This window comes from Nothobranchius furzeri, chromosome 10 (assembly GCF_043380555.1).
Source record: "Nothobranchius furzeri strain GRZ-AD chromosome 10, NfurGRZ-RIMD1, whole genome shotgun sequence".
NCBI lineage: Eukaryota > Metazoa > Chordata > Actinopteri > Cyprinodontiformes > Nothobranchiidae > Nothobranchius > Nothobranchius furzeri.
In genome coordinates this window covers 47,958,249-47,977,565 of record NC_091750.1, presented here as the reverse complement: position 1 = coordinate 47,977,565, position 19,317 = coordinate 47,958,249, and the positions used below count along the sequence as shown (strand labels likewise).

At 42.4% G+C, this 19,317-nt stretch overlaps 1 protein-coding gene across 3 annotated transcripts; it reads left to right on the top strand.

Moving 5' to 3' along the window:
* Window positions 1–3,080: 3,080 nt before the first annotated feature.
* Window positions 3,081–15,339, top strand: slc12a9 (solute carrier family 12 member 9). Of its 3 annotated transcripts, none has more exons than XM_015960924.3 (14): window positions 3,081–3,299; window positions 7,734–7,967; window positions 8,052–8,186; window positions 8,284–8,421; window positions 8,513–8,815; window positions 9,304–9,411; window positions 9,513–9,624; window positions 9,703–9,860; window positions 9,944–10,026; window positions 10,105–10,229; window positions 11,194–11,386; window positions 11,457–11,631; window positions 13,959–14,105; window positions 14,199–15,339. In XM_015960924.3, exons 2-14 carry the CDS (start codon window positions 7,763–7,765, stop codon window positions 15,044–15,046), a joined length of 2,730 nt encoding a protein of 909 aa, XP_015816410.3. In that variant the 5' UTR covers window positions 3,081–3,299; window positions 7,734–7,762; the 3' UTR covers window positions 15,047–15,339. The 3 variants fall into 3 exon arrangements, with proteins under 3 accessions (XP_015816410.3, XP_054586557.2, XP_070411407.1); XM_054730582.2 differs by lacking the exon at window positions 3,081–3,299 and adding an exon at window positions 4,523–4,645; XM_070555306.1 differs by lacking the exon at window positions 3,081–3,299 and having other exon boundaries at window positions 7,632–7,967.
* Window positions 15,340–19,317: the final 3,978 nt, after the last annotated feature.

Below are 19,317 nucleotides of genomic sequence, written 5' to 3'. Positions count from 1 at the left end.
CTTCCTAGCCATGGAACACTGGACCAGCTCTATACCCTTAGGAGTACAGTATTTTGGTATTGTTGGACCTATCTGCTGCATTCAATACTGTGGATCATTCTCTCTTGATTTCTAGGATGGAATATTTGTGGGTGTTTGTCTGTGGCAGCGTCCTGTCACAGTGTCCCAATTGATCATGCACCCTGGCTACTTGGCCAGGGGGGTGCCCCCTTGGCTGATTGATTAGCACGCGTGACTATCACCCTGGAGTCTGGGGATTGAATCCTGCCCGGGCCCTCGTTACTCCGCCCTGCCACACCTGTATATGTGCCTTTTAAGAGGGGCCACAATCATGCTTTGTGGTCTCTTTTAGATGGTCTCGTTGAGGATAGGCAACGGATGTTCTCTAATTCCTTCTTTTTAATGATAAAAAGACAGAGGTTGTAGATTTTGGTCCAAGTACTTTGTTTAGGGTGGGTGCAGTGGACCTCAGTCAGCTTGCCCCATTCTTGAAACTGAATGTCAGACAAGCAGATCAGTGTGGTGACTAAATCTAGTTTTCATCAGTTAAGAAGGATCACCAAAGTAAAGACCTTGCTGTCAAAAAAGGATTTTGAAACAGTAATTCATGCTTTTATTACATCAAGGCTTGATTACTGTAATTCTTTGTACCTTGGTGCTTCACAATCCCACCTCTCACGTCTTCAATTGGTGCAGAATGCTGCTGCACGACTGCTCACTGGGACGAAAAAGATGGGGCACGTTACTCCTGCTTTGGCCTCACTGCACTGGCTTCCTGTTTGTTTTAGAATCCATTACAGGGTGCTTTTATGGGCTTTCAAATCTTTGCATGGTCTTTCTCCAGATTACCTCTCTGAGCTACTGTTTTTTTCTTCCCTGCACGGTCTCTGAAGTCAGCTGATAGGATGCTCTTGGAAGTCCCAAAAACAAGACGTAAGCTCAGAGGTGACAGGGCTTCCTCTGTAGCGGCCCATAGGCTCTGGAACTCAGCATTAGGACGGCCTCTTCACTGTCTGGTTTTAAATCTCTTTCGAAAACCTATTATTATGATTTGGCTTTTAACTCAGCATGAGTTAGTGTTAGTTCTTAAGCTTTTGTTTTTATGCATTTTGTGTTGTGTATTGTTTTTTAATGTTTTAATTTCTGTGAAGCACTTTGGTCGGTTTTATGCTGTTGTGAGGTGCTATACAAATAAAGCTGCCTTGCATGGGAGGATCGTGGAGGGTGCGTGTCTGAGTGTGTTTTGTGGATTTGGACAAGACGTTTGACCGCGTCCCCTGGGGGGCCCTGCGGGGGTACTCCGGGAGTATGGGTATACCGGGCCCTTTGATATGGGCTGATTGGCCCCTGTATAACTGGTGTCAGAGCTTGGTCAGCATTGCTGGCAGTAAGTCGAGCTTGTTTCAGGTGAAAGTTGGACTCCGTCAAGGCTTCCCTTTAACACTGATTCTGTTCATAACTTTTTGGATTTCTAGGCTCAGTCAAGGTGTAGAGGGCATCTGTTTTGGTAGCCTAAGGATCAGGTCTTTGCTTTTTTGCAGATGCTGTGGTCCTGTTTGCTTCATCAGAACGTGATCTCCAGCTTTCGCTAGAGTTGTTCGCAGCCGAGTGTGAAGTGGCTGGGATAAGAATTAACTCCTCTGAATCCGAGACCATGGTCTTCTATCGGAAAAAGTGTAGAATGCCTTCTCCAGGTCAGGAAGGAGGTTGTGCCTCAAGTGGAGGAGTTTAAGTATCTCAGTGTCTTGTTCACCAGTGAGGGAAAAATGGAGCTTGACACTGATAGGCGGATTGGCGCTGCGTCTGCAGTGATGCTTTGTACCAATCTGTCGTGGTGAAGAGAGAGCTGAGCCGGATAGCAAAGCTCTCGATTTACTGGTCGATCAACATTCCTACCCTCATCTATGGTCATGACCTGATTCCAGACAAGTGGCTGAAAATGAATGGATGGATATTTCCACTAACTACAGGAGCAGTTCTAAATTTTGTGAACATGTTTGTTGTTAGGTTAATAAATGGCCACTATGAGTGCGACAGTTGCTTAGTTGTCAAAAGCCAAAGAACAAAAAGAAACAAGACAGTTTACGCTTTAATTGATTTAATTAAATTTCAATTATTTTAGTTACTTATTTATTTCTAAATAACACATTTAATAATATGGATGCACAATTAGTTATAACTCCTGATTATAATTTCATTCAATAGCCTGTAAAAAGTCAAAAGTTGTGTTTTGCAAAGAAATTAATTGTTCAGTTTATGAAGCCCATTCAACCTCCTAAGACCCAAATTTTATTTGGTGTGATTGAAAATAAAAAAAAAACACTTCTAGCCATTTCAGAATATTCTACTCTCATAAACCTGAACTAATAATAATAATAATAATAATTATTATTATTATAATAATAATGTACATTTTTGACAAACTTCCAAAAAATAAGAAAGATAAAGAAAAAGAAATAAACGTAAAGTCAATATCAAGTGTCTCTAAATAATTTTAAGAAAGGTCTAAGTTGAAGAGAATAAAACATAGTACAATGAAGGTTAAAATCAAAAAGCATGGTAAAAAGTTTTACTTAGGCCAAATTAGATAAAACTAACGACCTAAACCGTTTCTAAATTCATGGGTAAAGTTTTTTGTACTTTCATCACATGATCAGAAGATGTCAATGTCCTTATAATAAGCAGAAGACAAAACTTTAAAGATTCCAGTCATGCTTTTATTGCTAAACAATGACCATGAAACATCTAAAAAAACGAAAACAAACAAAAAAACCCTTCACGGCCACATAAAGGTATTTTAAGGGTTGTTTTTGTTGTATTATTCAGCTTGTGCCGCTTATGAGGGCTGCTGCGTCAAACTTTCCGAGATCATGACTGTGCGCATGCGCAAATTGTTGGAGGTCTGAGAGCGCGTCCGTGACAGGGGTCCTGAGAGCGTTGCCTGCTACAGTGTACTTCGTTTTGTGATATTTAGCCCTCCTCTTTAAAAAGTCACGTGGAGCCTATCTGTCTCGTGACTCCTTTGAACAAATAACAGGGGACGAGGCGTGCCATGGTTCACGAGCTGTTATTGGGCTGCACGTCTCCCTAGCATCCTGCGGTCGGCGGGTGGAGGCGGGAGAAAGGTTACTTCACAGCTCTTATCGGCACAGATGCTCCACCGGACTGCTCTGGTCACATCTGCTCAGGGACGTCACTGTAGATGTAACACCCCCCTGGCTTTTGCGGCGGACCACCCCTCATAACTACACCGAAGAAGCAGGAAGTGGATGAAACTGAGCGGAGAAGTTCATAGCGAGGTATGCTTTGCGTGAGTGTGTACGCGCGCGCGCGCGAGTGTTTCAGCGGGGAACTGAAACATGCAGGATGCTTGTTGTTGTGGAGATCCTGGATGTTGCGGTTAGAGTGGCACATTGATGATGATCGCTTTTGTTTTTACTGGAGCTGCTCGGGCGGAGCGGCAACTTCCTGACCTTCACGTTTCTGAGCGGCAGAACAATCCCGCGACCCTGCCGTTAATTCTAGCTTAGCTAATTTCTAACTTTTTATGCAACATTCACGCGATAGAAACGCTGGTTTGGGTTTTTGTTAGATCATTTTGGGGTGTCGGGGGGAGGGGTGACGTCATACGGCCTCCAGCTGCATCATAAATCCAGTGCGTCACTATATTTACTGCATCCCCAATACGGAACTGACTGCCAAATGATACAGATCCATACATAAAACACGTTTCAATGCCTCAAGCTTCCTGTTTTCAACAACTGTTTATAGACTTAAATTAAAACTTCAACAGAAATGACAGTTCTCTCAAAAACGATTTAAAAACAGCAAAACCGCCTCAAAAATAGAACAAATAAAACCCCTCTGACCTCCAGCAAAATGACAAGCACACCAGAATCCTGTTCATCTCTGCAACGAGTGAAGAGGTAAATGTGTAAAACAACGTTTATTAATGGCGAAAGTTTTTTAACAGTTTGTTACAAATCAGTAAATGTGTTTTGTCCTCACAGGCTCCCGTAGAAGTGTGTCGCCTAGACCATGTATTTCCCATGTATTTTAGAACCAATTTTATGGTTATATGTGATAAAGCTGCCAATATTTTTCTAAATCTGGGCATCATTTAATTTCTTTTCAACAACATTTCGATCAATATTTCCAGAGATCAGCGGTAAAAACTGCACATTGTCACTTTAAATACATGTTCATAAACAAAAGTTGAGCCTCTGTTGTTCCTGTACAAATATAATTAGACTAGAACCAGTTTCTGGGACCTTCACAAGCCTGGTCATGCTTGCTTCTTGCCTACTTTTGCGTCATGTGATTCCTAGCTGATGATTTCACCTGCTCCTGTGATAAAAAAAAAAGTCTCCTTGTTGTGGATAAAACATTAAAGAGAGTAGGACACCACGTGTTCAGAGAGAAGCCTGGTTGGGATGACACGTTTGGTTTGGTTTGCAGATGTTGAAACAAACAATCTACTGTGAGTCAGCTGACTGCAAATACCAACCTCCAGTGTGAGCAGGAGCATGAGACACAAGCTTGACTCACAGGTTCTCCTTGGGTGCCTCCCATGGGTTTAGTGTCTAGATCAAAGGCTTACAGAATGCTAAAAAGTATATTAAAGTACCCGTGAGCACAGTGACATGTGAGTATAATGAGCTGTAATTCTCATGGAAAGTTAGGATTCATAAGAAAAAGTACAAATTTATGTGTGTGTGTGTGTGTGTGTGTGTGTGTGTGTGTGTGTGTGTGTTGGGAAATTATAGAATGATTGTCTTCCATGCAAGATCATGTGTGATCTGTTAGCAGTCTGAGTTTATGTTGATAACCACTCTCAGCCACTATCATGTCAATTATTTTTTAGCTCAAATTCTGTCAAATTGACAAAGTTATCTATAGTCTTGTGTTTACTAAGAGTGATTAGCGGTGGCAAGCACCTTGAAAGGGATTAACTCCAAAAGTTAATCAGTCTAGTGATCATTTTCTGTGCATTTCGTTAAAACTCATCAAGTGGTAGAAGAGAGTCAGACAAACAAGGACAGTTACCATTATTGAAGCCTCATCTCCCTCCTTTCAGCTCTCTGCTGAATCATTTGAGTGATTTGTGAGACCAGTAGTTACTGCTCCAAAAGTTAGCTTTCACATTTGTGATTGATTTAGTATTTCAGTTTTTCTTTCGTCATCATTTAGCTCATCTAGTTTAGCAGCAGGACTCTGATTCTTTTCATAAATCTAGCAAAAAGTGTCTTGCTGAAAAAAGGATCTAGATGGTGTTTCTGTTAAAGGCACACTAGGCAGTTTTAGCTTGCTTTTAGCACCATCTAATGTCCGTTTAGTAGAACCAAAGGTGAAACTTTTCTCCTTCGTCTTTTTAACACCTCAATCTAAATGCTGAAATGTCTCCTCAGACCTCATTAGTGTCTACAGGAGCGGTCCATCACCTCATTAAACAAATCAGCTGCGTTCATGATCTAAATCATGCAGGAAACATGCTGGAAGCAGACTGCAGTGGCAGGTATGTCAGCTCCAACAGGTGCCAGCCCACTAGCCTGGACTGCCAGACTCGTCCTGTGTTTAATTCTACACAGAGGACTAGTCTGGTTATTCACAGGCAGAGAGGCACATGAGGGGCGGGACAAGCCAGCTCAAAAATAACCAGTCAGAAAAAAGGCGGAAAATCAGCTGTAGTCAAAAATGGCGTCTGGCAACAGCACAGACTTTCTTTTTTTAGAAAAAAAAGGCTTTTAGCGCTTCTTCCTTGTTGCAAACTCAGCTTTAGACACTGTTTTCTTGTTTGTGAGTAACTGAGTGTTATGGTGTGTAACGTACGCTGCTCAGCGCTGATTGGCTTGGTTAGAATTCTCAGGGGGTGGGGTTATTTGAATGGGAGAGTTCCCAGACCCATTGCTTCTCATAAGGAAGCATGGGACTGGCTGGTCAGGCTAGAGGCCCACTACTCTGAAATTGCAAGTGTGATATTCTGACTAGAGAGGGAGGTAGAAGTCTGAGTGACATTTCATAAAGGGTCGTTTTAGAGCTGGGCAATACATTTCTGACTTATCGAGATAATTTTTCCCATGTCAATAAATTTGATAATAAAAACTGAAAAGATGTGTGTAGGTTAGCGACGTACGTGTCCCTTTAAGAAGCTGTACCACCTATATATATATATTCTCATCTCACCCTCAGCGGATGGTCTCATCCTTCCAAGCTCGGGTCCTCTACCAGACGCCTGGGAGCTTGAGGGTTCTGCAGTATCTTAGCTGTTCTCTGCTTTAGCCACTTCTCCAGTTTGGGGGTTACTACCCTGATCACCACGGGCACCACCGATGTCTTCACTCTCCAGGCTTTCTTAAGTTCTTCTTTGAGGCCCTGGTACTCATCTAGTTTCTCATGTTCCTTTTCCTGATGTTGCCATCACTTAGTGTTGCTATATCAGCCACAACGGCTGTCCTCTGTTGTTTGTCCACCACCACAATGTCCACACATTTACTGTGTGTGTGTGTGTGTGTGTACATTTACTGTAGATCTTTATACTTTAAAGATGGGCAAGCCGCCTCAACACGTTCTAGCTATCATAAATGCATCCTGATACAGATGCAAGCTTTAAAATGTGAATGTATATAAAACTTATCATGCATTATTGTATCCTTTATTTGTATTTCATGTTAGAGTTTTGACATATTTATGAACGTATCTTTTTAGCTGCAACATTTAGAAGTGTTTACAGGACAGATTTGAGCTCATGCAGATATTTTCATCAATCCTGTTTGCTGCTCTGCCTCAGGGCACAAAGATCACACTCTTTCTGGTCAGAGTTTCCACCCTTCTGGTCTGCCTGTAGATATTATTCACTGATGCTATTAAGAATATCATGTACTGTTTATGTTTTATTGGTGTGCAAATTCAAACAAAGTCTTTATCAGACTCAACCTGGAGATCTTCCCCTTTTGTTCAACATTAGATTTGTTTTTTTCCTCATTCCTCGTATTGGTTTTTGAAGATTTTGCCATAGTTTATTAGTATTTACGGTACAGCCTTGTGCAAACGTTTTATGCAGGTGTGAAAAAAGCAGTAAACATAGAATGCATTAACAATGAAGTGTTAATAACTTATTTCCATCAATCAACAAAAAACAGAACATTAAGCTACAGAAAAAATCTGAATCAAATCAATGTTTGGTGTGACCACACTACCTTCATAACAGTAGCTATTCTTCTAGCTACACACAGTTGTTGAAGGAACCGGGCTGGTAGGTTGTTCCAAACATCTGGAGAACTAACCACAGATCCTCTGTGGATGCAGGCTTCTTCATATCCGTCTGTCTCTTCATGGAATCCCAGACACTTTCCATGATGTTGAGATCAGAGCTCTGTAGGGGTCAGACCATTACTTCCAGGACTTCTTGTTCTTCTTTACGCTGAAGATAGTTCTTGAAGATTTTGGCTGGATGTTTGGAGTCACAATGTCTTTATTTACAGCATTTTTTCCACACCTGCCTAAAACGTTTGCATACTGTAATTATGAGTTTTAGGCAGGGCAGTCTATAATAGGAAGTTCAGAACAGAATTGGAATTAATGACACAAATTACAATTAAAAGCAACAGCAGATCTGATGGTAAACCATTTGTGTTGATCAAACAGCTGTGTGTAATAAACTGGATCCAGAGTGGTTTTGTTAAGAATAGACATCACCTCTCTTCTCTTGAACCTGATTGGTGTCTTCTTCACAGCGCTAGCTAGCTAAGCAGAAGTTTCAGCCATGCCAAACGAACGCACTCCTCTGATCATGTCGGGGGTGTGTGGTCTGACGTTGGAGACGGTGACATGCGGATCACAATCAGACTCCACCCAGGATTCCAGCTCTGGGAAACCAACCCAGAGTCCTCGAAGACTGAACACCTTCTTCGGTGTCATGGTGCCGACTGTCCTCTCCATGTTCAGCATTGTGTTGTTCCTGAGAACAGGTGTGTGTGAAGCAGGTGTGCCGATACTGATTTGTCATCGCTGAATCGTGGCGATGACGTGGTGCTGTGGTCTTCCTTTTGCAGGGTTTGTGGTTGGTCATGCAGGGCTGCTGCAGGGTCTCCTGATGCTGATAGTAGCCTACACCATCATCTCTCTCACAATACTTTCCATCTGTGCTATTTCCACCAACGGAGCGATACAGGGGGGCGGAGCCTACTGTATCCTTACCTGTTGGGTGTAGCTTTTGCTTCTGGTGTCTGGCTGGATTTTGTTCACCGATGACATCTGGTTCACCAACCTTAATAAAGTAACCAGACATGGTAAGCCGCTCTTTAGGGCCTGAGTTTGGAGGAAGCATAGGTTTGATGTTCTTCCTGGCTAAAGTGTTTGCATGTGGGGAGTACGTTCTGGGACTTGTGGAAGCCATACTTGATATATTTGGTGCAGATCCTGGTAAGTTCCCTGCATTCTATTTACCTTTTTTAATGTTATAATTTTTTTTATCTCGCATCCGTCAAAACTGAAGTTTGTCTTCCTGTTTCAGAATCCCCCATCTCAGAGGGGGTGAAGGTCCTTCCTCAGGGTTACTGGTACACCGTTCTGTACTCCTCTGTAATCCTCCTGCTGTGCCTCCTCGTGTGTTTGGTCGGCGCCCACATCTACTCCCGCACCGCCTTCGCCATCCTGCTGGTGGTCACCGTGTCACTACTGTCCATCTTCATCAGTTCTGTGGCGGTTAAGCCTCTAGACTTTATCATCACTCACCAGGGACCTAATAACCAAACCCTCCGCTACAACACCAGCTACACGGGTTTCAGCGCCACCACCATGAGGAAAAACCTGGGTGGTACGTTTTTACTGGATCCTTATTTGTGTGGAAACTGCAATGGCTGACTGTGAGGACCCGAACGGAACACCGTACACAATGAAAACGCGTTTAAAATTTTTATTAAAATCCCTTAGTAGTGCAGGCAGGGATATAAGAGCTGGTGGCTCAGGGATATCACCCAATGGCTGATCCAAGTGGTTGTGCAGGAGGATGGTCAGAACCAGGAAGACAACGAGCAGAGTAATCCAAAATGGGGTAGGCTTGCTGAAGCAGGAATCGGGAGACAGGTCCAGGGTCAAAATCAGGAATCAGAGGTGGGCAAAGGTATCCAGATGGGGTCAAGAGGGGAATGGTATGGCAGGTATGGCAGATGAGTCTAAGGAAAGCGGGCTGTGGTTGTCATGGAGATGGGGCGGACAGAGCTGGATCATGACAAGACGACTTATTTACAAGCAAAGCTGTGGGATTTTTCTACTTCTGACAGGTTTTTCTTTGTTTCTCTCCAGCTGATTACTCTGTAGATTACAGCACCAACTCACTCATGTCTTTCGCCACCGTGTTTGCCGTCCTTTTCACCAGCTGCACCGGGATCATGGCTGGAGCCAACATGTCAGGTGACACCTTATCATTAATGGCACACCCTGACGGGATGTCTTGGTCAGATCACAGATTAATGTTGTTTTTATTCCCATTCTGTCTCCTCCATCTCTAAAAGGAGAGCTAAAGACACCGAGTGTGTCCATCCCTAAAGGCACCATCGCAGCCGTTTTCTACACCTTCACAGTTTACCTTCTCCTCTTCCTCGTGGTCAGCGCCACTTGTGACAGGTCTGAGTTGTATTTCTTAAGCTTTTGATCAAATTTAAGGCTTTGACAGATCATAGAAACATGTTTTCTCTTCTTTAGGACCCTGTTGATTCAGGATTATGGGCTTTTCCAGCGAATAAATCTATGGCCACCGTTCGTCACCATTGGCATCTACTGTGCCTCCTTGTCAGCTGCGATGTGCGCCATGATCGGAGCGTCACGGATACTCCACGCACTTGCTGTGGACCACCTCTTTGGTGGGTTTTAGTGCAATAATTTTATACATTGGGTAATTTCCCTGAAAAGAAAAAAATAATATTGTTTTCTCTTTTTTTAATAGGTTTGCCCTTGGCTCCAGCTGCCATTACATCAAAATCTGGGAACCCATGGATGGCGGTGCTGTACACCTGGGGCCTGGCACAGGTGTGTTTCCACGGACTTATTTAATTTTAGAGATGAAATCTCCCGGCCGTGCTAATTTTCCAGGTGCGTTTGTGTCAGTGCGTGGTGTTTGCAGGCCAGCTCAACGCCGTAGCCGGTCTGGTGACGGTTTTCTACCTGCTCCTCTATGCTGCTGTGGATCTGGCCTGTTTGGCTCTTGAATGGGCATCTGCACCAAATTTCAGGTAAATGGATACTTTTTTTAATCAATTGCGGTTTTGTGTGTGTGTGTGTGTGTGTGTGTGTGTGTGCCACTACACCTTAACATTGTTCTTTTGTCTGTCTGATGTACATGTGGAGGCAGTCTTTGTACAGAAACTGCTGCTGAAGGCTGTAACTTTGTGGCTGTTAAGCCCTGTCTGGAAATGAGCCTGCATGCTGTTTTCAATCTGCAAACGAAAATGTGCAGTTTCCAGTTTTTTGATTTGGTTTTTTTTGGTATCTGGGTTTCCACACAGAAGCATCATTGTCCTAGCAATGAAAGAATTGAAGCAATTATTCAGATCAGCATTAACCCCCAGGTTATCAAAGGTTATCTCCGTGACTTTTTGAAAACCCCATGCTGTTATTGACTCTGGCGACCTTTATTGAATGTGGTCACCACAGTCTTGCTCAAGTCCTTGCTCACATATTTTAGGCTGACTGAAACAGTCTAATCAGCGCTGTACGTAAGCACTGATGTAACGTTTACCTACAATGTGACTGATTTATATCTTGTGGATAGTTGAGCTAGAAATTCTCCGTTTTTCAGCCTAAGGGGTCAACCTGGTGCTACAAAATCAAACTCAGGAATCAAAATTTTGATATTTAGAATTAATAGTGTTGTTATAGCAACGTTTTGTCAGAGACGGACCAGAGTGTTGTAATCTGATTTAATCTGTGATGCTCGTGCTGTGTTTGAGTCTGCACGTGGAGCTCTGGAAACCATTCAAAAATGTACATCACTGTAGTTTTTGCATATTTCATTAAGATAAATCAGTGTTCTCATCCCAGAGAGATCACCAGAGAAATAATCTGCAAATCATAACAATGCATTGTTGTATTTTGATTTATTATTGTTGTATAATTAATTAATCAATTAAACAAACATTTACTGCGCCTCTGTGTCGGTTTACTCTGATCTCACGTTTTAACGGTTTGTCTCGGCAGACCAACCTTCCAGCTCTTCTCGTGGCACACCTGCCTGCTGGGGATCGTCAGCTGTCTGGTGATGATGTTCGTCATCAACCCTGTGTACTCATCAGGCAGCATCGTCCTCCTGTTACTGCTGCTGCTTTTCCTCCATTACAGATCTCCCACAAGCAGCTGGGGCTACATCAGCCAGGCCCTAATTTTCCACCAGGTATCCTTGCAAAGTCAGACAGGATGTTTTTGTTTGATTTTTAACCGCTCTGTCGCCCCCTCTGGTTTAGGTTCGGAAGTATCTGCTGATGCTGGACGTGAGGAAAGATCATGTGAAGTTCTGGAGGCCTCAGGTGCTGTTGATGGTGTCCAACCCCCGCTCCTCCTGTCAGCTCATCCAGTTTGTGAACCAGCTGAAGAAGGGGGGGCTGTATGTGTTGGGTCATGTTCAGCTGGGAGATTTGGGTGAGGCTCATTTCTCATCTGAAAATATAAACATTTAGAAAAATGTTTTACTGGATTGTGTTCGTCTTAGCTAACAAAGTGGTTTCACATTCAGACTAAAACCCTTCCTTAAAGCAGCACTTTAAACTTTCTCGTTACTGCCTCCTACTGGTTAAAAGCAGAATTACAAATGTCGTAAGCAACCCTGCAGCAGCCTTCTGTAGCTAGCGCTAACAAAGAGCTAACATTAAGACCAATCAACTACATATCGTATAAATGAGATGGGCGGTGCCTCCATGATGTCACCCGTAAGTTTCTTAAGAGCCGTATTGAAGCTCAGTGGGTGGCTCCCACCACCGCCTTTTTGACCGTGCCGTGCATCTCGTCGGAAATACATAACTGGTCAAAGAGGCGGAGCTGAGTGGGGCTGTGAGGGTGAGGGCAGATGATTGACACCCATCAAAATCCGAACCAATGTAGCTTTGAGCTAACTGAGTTAACTAGGGATGTTCTGATCACCTTTCTTTGCTCCCGATCCGATTCCGAGTCATTTGATTTTGAGTATCTGTCGATACCAAGTCCCGATCCGATACTTTTCAGAAAAGCATTAAAATAAGAAGAAAAAAAGAAATGACTTTTAGCAAAACATTAAGATAAGAACAAAAGGGCGGGAAAATAATCTAGAACATATTAAAATAAGAAAACATCCAAATTGTCGTTTAAGTTTCACTTTCATTGTTTTAGGAAGTACACCGATTAAAAAATTCTTTACTTTGTGAATATACTTAAAAGTAGCAGCGTTGCTTTTATTTCAAGTTGTTTACTCCCTCAACATTCAGCTGTGAACCGTGCTCACGTGACGGAGCAAACAGGAGGAGCCTTCTGCAGGCAGGGTCACTTTTCTCTGCATAACACCTGTAGCTCCACTGCGCAGCACCGGGAGCAGGGTCCAGCCATCCGCGGGGCGTATTGAGCACCTGTGCTGCAGGAGAACCAGAAACCCCCGATGTTTTTCAGTCTGTTGGCTGGCTCCGCATTTTTGTCTGACATCACTGTGAACTGTGACTGTTAGAGGTAAACTGGGGATTAATGGAGAACGGTGATTTGCTTTGTTGATGCCCGAAGGGAAAAGCCGACAGTGAAAGCAGCTTGTTTGAAGGCAGCGAATCATGGAGTTGTGTCCAGTATGTTGAACACTCAATATGCACACATTACACGTGTCTGTAGCTCTGCCTTTGATGTCCGGTTTAAAATACCACCAAGGTGCAGATATTTTAGCTCTCCTGAGGAGACACGCTAGCTCTTTGTTAGCAGGTTTGCAAACAGCGGCACTTTGTGTCTGAGTCCTTGCCTGCCGTAATTTGTGTGACGTTACTATGTTGTTTTTGTACAAGAAACAAATATTATTGATGTAGAGGAACTTAACGAAATTAGATATAAGCCATTTTTATTCAATTTAAAATTCTCTATCTCAGGATGAATTTAAAAAGTCATGTTTGTTGTTTTAAAATAGGGCTGCACGATATTAGGAAAACCTGCGATATGCGTTAACAGTGAATAATATTGCGATGACGATATTACTTGCGATAAATAAAAATTGAACTCAGGAACAAAAAGAAGCAAAGACAAAGTAATAAAAAAGCAGAATCAGCAGAAAGAGCAGAACAAAGCTAACTCAGGTGTTTGCTAACCATCAAAATTAAGTGTTAGTACTAACCATCCAACCTATGAGAACTCGCCCAATTGGCCAAATGGGTGTAGAGCTTTATTTGATTTGTTAAAAAAACATCATGCTTAAAGGTTAAATTCGATGTATTTCTCTCGATTCTGATCCTTTCAAAAACACGTGATCAGGCCCAATTTCCGATCACGTGATCGGCTCGGAGCATCCCTAGAGTTAACCCGGAGTTAACGGAAGCTTTGCTTCACCTCCAAAGATATTTCTCTCTTACTTTTACTTCTAGGCTCTGCCATGATGCTAACAGAAAGAAAAAAAATCTTGTCCTGCTTTTTATTGACGGTCAGTGAACTGATAAAGCTACCTGCTAGCATTTGTATTAGCCACAGGCACAGTAAACAGCTATGTCCTTAAACCACTGGTGCACCTACCCGAACCACAAAGTGTGAAGTGCCATATCTGGTCAGCAGAGGGCACCAGAGTGTGGTCCAATGTGAAGTTGCTGAAGTTTCTGCCACCAGAATCACTGGATCCAGTTTGAAAGCATCAAAACTGTTTAGTGTTGCTTTACGTCTTCTAATTTAATCAAGTAAAAGATATATAGAAAATCACACTAGACATTTATCTCCTATGAGAGCAAACACAACTAATGAAATGTGTTGTGTTCCAGACTCTCTGCCATCAGACCCTATCCAGACCCAGTACAACTTCTGGCTCAGCCTGGTTGATAAACTTGGGGTGAAGGCCTTTGTAGACCTGACTCTGTCTCCATCAGTCAGACAGGGAACACAACATCTGCTGCGCATCACAGGACTGGGTAAAAACACATTCATCCCATTTTGCCTGCAGTTTGTGGAGATTGTCGTATCTTTGCCTGATCTGTTGGTTCTATGTGTATTTTTGTACAAAGGTGGCATGAAGCCCAACACGCTGGTTCTGGGTTTCTATGACAACTGCACACCTGACGACTTCTTCCTGCAGGACTCTGCCTTCTGCCATTCATCGGTGGGACAGAGCAGTGATGGGGAGTATAACTTTGGTGTGGACCTGCCTTCATTGCAGGCTCATTTCCCCCCCGTCCGACACGTGGAGAGCCCTCGGTGGTTGTCAACAGAGGAGTATGTCGGCATCATCTCTGACGCCACAAAGATGAATAAAAACGTGTGCCTTGGTCGGTACTTTTACCAGCTGCAGGGGGAAGATAAAGGCAGTAAAACAGACGGATCGGAGCGAACGATAGATGTGTGGCCTCTCAACCTGCTCCAGCCAGGCAGCTGTGACTACCAGGATGTGTGCAGCCTCTTTCTGCTGCAGATGGCCTGCGTACTCAACATGTCCAGCAAATGGCGCCATGCAAGAATGAGAATCTTCCTGAATGTGGAGACGGGCTCCTGTGACCAGGGGTGGGTGGTTAACGAGGAGACGTTCCGAGACTTGCTGAAGAAGCTGAGGATCAGAGCGAGCATAAAGATTGTCCCGTGGGACTCTGTGGTGCAGCATTTTGCTCTGCCAGAGGGGGAGCGCTCTAAGGAGCCAGCACCAATGGCGGCCCTGTCTGAGGACTTCCTGTATGCAGTGAACCGCATGTTGACAGAACACAGCTCACAGGCTGCTGTTCGCTTCCTGTATTTACCTCAACCCCCTGCTCTCCGCAGCCAGTCACAGCAGTACTTATCCCAGCTGGATGCAGTGACCAGCGGCTTGGGGCCGACCCTTCTGATCCATGGAGTCACACCAGTCACGTGCACGGATCTCTGAGCACGCAGTCTTAGCAATTATTCATTTAAATTAAATTAAACATTTATTAATGTTTCTGTATCATAAGCACAGTGGTTCTACTTAGACAAAAGTACTACATAGTTTATTTAGTGGGATTCAAGTATATTTAAAGTTATTACTATTTTATTGTGGAGTTTTTATGATTTCTCACACATCTTAATTCTTTCGTCTGAACCACTCTCATACATCAGTCGAAGTTTTCGATTTGGATTGAGTTGTGACATTCCTACTTTTACTTGAACTGAGATTAAGCCAATAAATGGCTCTAATAATGAAGTGGTTATGATTTACGTTGATGTGACTTCCTGTTTGCATCAGCTGTGTTTGACGGAAATTAACGCGTCAAAAGAAGATCACAGTTCCTTATGAGGCATTCAAGTTGCCAAAAGTACCAAAAACCAAAGTGCACATGCACATTTCAGAGTTTCAGGGATTAAATTATTGCAGATTTCTGATAAATTTGATTTCTTAATATAATTCTGTTACATAACAGAAATGGTTCTTATCAGCATTTTTGTATTATTGTTTGTCTTATTTCCTAATTTTTAAAATTTCTACCTTTTTACTAAACATTCCAGAGACTTTTTGTTTGTAACAGACTTTCCTTTTACGGTCCAGCGTCTTTCTGCTTTGCACAAGAGGGAAGCGATTTGCCATTTGACCTCCGAATGAGAAAACAGTGTCGGAAGCTCTGTACTGTCAAAGATGTGAAGAGTTCCAACTTAAAAAAAACAAATGACCTGATTAATCTATCTGGTCTGAGACCAGACCCAGGCTGTTCACACACTCCAGCATAAATTCATTATTCCTAATCTTTGTGATGAAATGGCCTATTTTGTGTTTTATTACTTGCTAACTTGACTCGCTGAGAATTCTTTAAAAATGCTTGTTTTCATTCAACATGAATAAATACATCTGCACCACATCCAGCATGTCATTGTTACCATTTCATTTTATTCAGACTTCTTTAAGAAGAAATAACATCTTATCTCTCTCTCTCTCTCTCTCTCTCTCTCTCTCTCTCTCTCTCTCTCTCTCTCTCTCTCTCTCTCTCTCTCTCTCTCTCTCTCTCTCTCTCTCTCTCTCTCTCTCTCTCTCTCTATATATATATATACACACTGTATATAAACGTATATATGTATATATATATGTGTGTGTATATAAACGTATATATGTATATATATATATGGGTGTATATATATATATATATATATATATATATATATATATATATATATATATATACACACACACACACACACACACACACACACATATATATATATATATATATATATATATATATATATATATATATATATGTATATACACTTCGTTCCGTTACACACACACATATATATACGTTTATATACAGTATATATATGTGTGTGTGTGTGTGTGTGTGTGTGTGTGACGGAACGAAGTGACTGTTTTCCACCTAAAAGTCATTTTTCCCTTCTCCTCTGACACAGAACTAATCTAAACTGCTTCCTTTCCAGCCCAAGAGAAGAATGAAAAGGACTCTCCTTTTAATAAATCAAAGAACTCTATTTTTAATAAAGCTAATCAAACAAAGTGTTAGTCAATAATAAGATGTGACCAATCTGTGAAATGAAAATGTTAATTACTTTATTATAATCCTATAGAATATAATAAGTAATATAACTTTAAATGTTCCCACTAGGACTGATCTCACGTAGCGTTAAGACATGACACATTGCTTTTACTGATCCAATCAGAATCTGACGGAGGCGTGGTTTTGGTGGTGCTTGGTAAATCTGTCACCTTTTCATTCGACCATGAACCAAAACATACGAAGTATAAAACTATGCCCACGTCATCTTTAACGCCAGTTCAAAGCGTTCTAGAGAAGATGACGGAGTGGCCAATCCGTGACTCTCCTCTTCAGCCGAAAGAACCAACGACAAGCTGGATAAACCTGTTGCCATTCCACCTGCTGCAACGGTTCCTTTCAGAATAAAAGCTGAACTCACTGACCTTCTGGGTCCTTCTGACGCTGTCAACCAACTGTCGCTTTTTACCTGGAGACAATCCAAAGACTGTCGTACTGCTGACGCTGTTTCATCGGCTCCAGTACCGAAAGAGGGGTTCGAGGAGCTGGCATTCTGGATCTGTATGGAGGTCTCATTCTAAGGGTATGTGTGGAGCGACAACATGGCGTTGAATGTGTTTATGAATCTCCTAATCAAAGCTTAGCTCAAGACATCACCTTCATTCCCACCAGAACTAATCGTTTCTTTGGATTTGCTGGTTCTGAACAACATTCCACACCACACCATTCTCCGTCTCGTTTCACCTTATTAACACCATACATTTAGTGTAAAGTTAGTCTAGTTGAATTTATTTAGTAATAAATTTTTAAAGTTTTATACTTGACTCTCTCTTCTGTTGTCTCTGAGTGAATACGAAGTGGTTACATAATCCCTGCAATAAAAAGTTCCAATCTTCTGGTTAAAAAGTACCCACAGATCCATAAGGTTGATTTCATATTTACTATGGAATCTTATGTCTTATGGCTCATGAAATAACATGTAAATTATCTCATTACATATATAATTTCCATCTCATCCTCCGCAAGTGGTCTCATGCTTCCAAGCTCAGGTTCTCCACCAGAGGTCTGGGAGCTTGAGGGTTCTGCAGTATCTTAGCTGTTCCTAGAACTGCACTTTTCTGGACTGAGATGTCTGATGGTTTTTCTGGGATCTGCTTTAGCCAATCCTCCAGTTTGGGGTTACGGCCCCGATTACCACAGTACCACAGATGTCTTCACCCTCCAGGCTTTCTCGAGTGTCTTTGAGGCCCTGGTGTGTCTCTAGTTTCTCATGTTCCTTATTCCTGATGTTGCCATCACTTGGTATTGCCACATGAACCACAACAGCTGTCCTCTGTTGTTTGTCCACCACCACAATGTCCAGCTGGTTCTCCATCACCATTTTGTAAGTCTGGATCAGGTAGTCCCACAGGAGCTTGGCTCTCTTGTTCTCAACCACCTTAGGGGGTGTTTCCTACTATGAGCTTGGGGCTTCCAGTCCATACCCTGCACCCTTCATATACACGATGCCAGACACTTGGCAGTGGTGTGTCATGTATGCTGTCCCTGCCAGCATCTTACACCCTGCAGTTATGTGGTGGACTGTCTCAGGTGCCTCTTTGCATAGCCTACACCTTGGGTCTTGTCTGGTGTGGTAGATCTTGGCCTCTGTTGCTCTGGTGTTCAGGGCCTGTTCCTGTGCAGCCATGATGAGTGCCTCTGTGCTGTCCTTCAGACCAGCTCTTTCTAGCCATGGGTAGGATTTCTTGAAATCAGCCACTTCAGTTATCTATCTGTGGTACATCCCATGTAGAGGTTTGTCCTCTCATGATGGTATTTCCATCATCTCCTCCTCTGTTTGTCACTGTCTGAGACATTCACAGGGCACATAATCTGTTAGGCCATATCCTTGATGTACTTAAGGATCTTGGATGTTTCATCTTGGACGGTGGCTCACACTCACTAGTCCTCTGCCTCCTTCCTTACGGCTAGTCTACAGTATCAAGATGCTGGATTTGGGATGGAACCCTCCATGCATGATATCTATAACAGTGTTAATATCAGATATTGGTATCAGCCTACAATTTCATATCAGTGCATCCCTGATAGAAATCATTAAAAATGTCATTAAAAAGGGGGAAATGAAAATGTTTTTTACTGAAAAATTGGAAGGAGTATAAAAATCAGTAAGAACCACGTAAAACATGATCTCGAGAAAGGCAGTATTGTTAGATAGCAGCACGAAGAGAAGGTAGTGAGGAAGAATCAGCAGGTCATCTAATTATTAAAAGGGTGAATTCAGCTATAAATGGAGCTAATTACTGAACATAGGTTACAGTTTGCATACATATCACTGAATATATCACAGAGTTGATCTACTAAAATGTGTCCCATTTCTCTGTTTAACCATTTAAAACCCTTTAAAGCCAAATGTATCATATTAGCAAAAATGCCCCTAGGTTTCGGTTTAGGATTAGTAATTCCTCTGGCTTGTGCTCCACTGGATTCTGCACAAATATTCTGCTTCCTTGTGGAAGATCAAAATACTGCACTAGATTATTGATTATTAACATCAGCCAACTAACGATCAGTCGTTGTTTTGACAGACAAATCTTCTGATTGTTATTACATGTATCAGGCTTTAAAGGATTAGCAGTATAACTGTAGTAAAGAGTAATAATCCTTGAATCAGTAAGGC

Excerpts from the sequence above, each read along its gene's own strand:
- slc12a9 (XM_015960924.3), top strand. The coding sequence starts at position 7,763 with ATGCCAAACGAACGCACTCCTCTGATCATGTCGGGGGTGTGTGGTCTG. Across the intron at positions 7,968-8,051 it reads TGTGTTGTTCCTGAGAACAG|GGTTTGTGGTTGGTCATGCA; the intron begins GTGTGTGTGAAG and ends TTCCTTTTGCAG. Across the intron at positions 9,412-9,512 it reads GGCTGGAGCCAACATGTCAG|GAGAGCTAAAGACACCGAGT; the intron begins GTGACACCTTAT and ends CATCTCTAAAAG.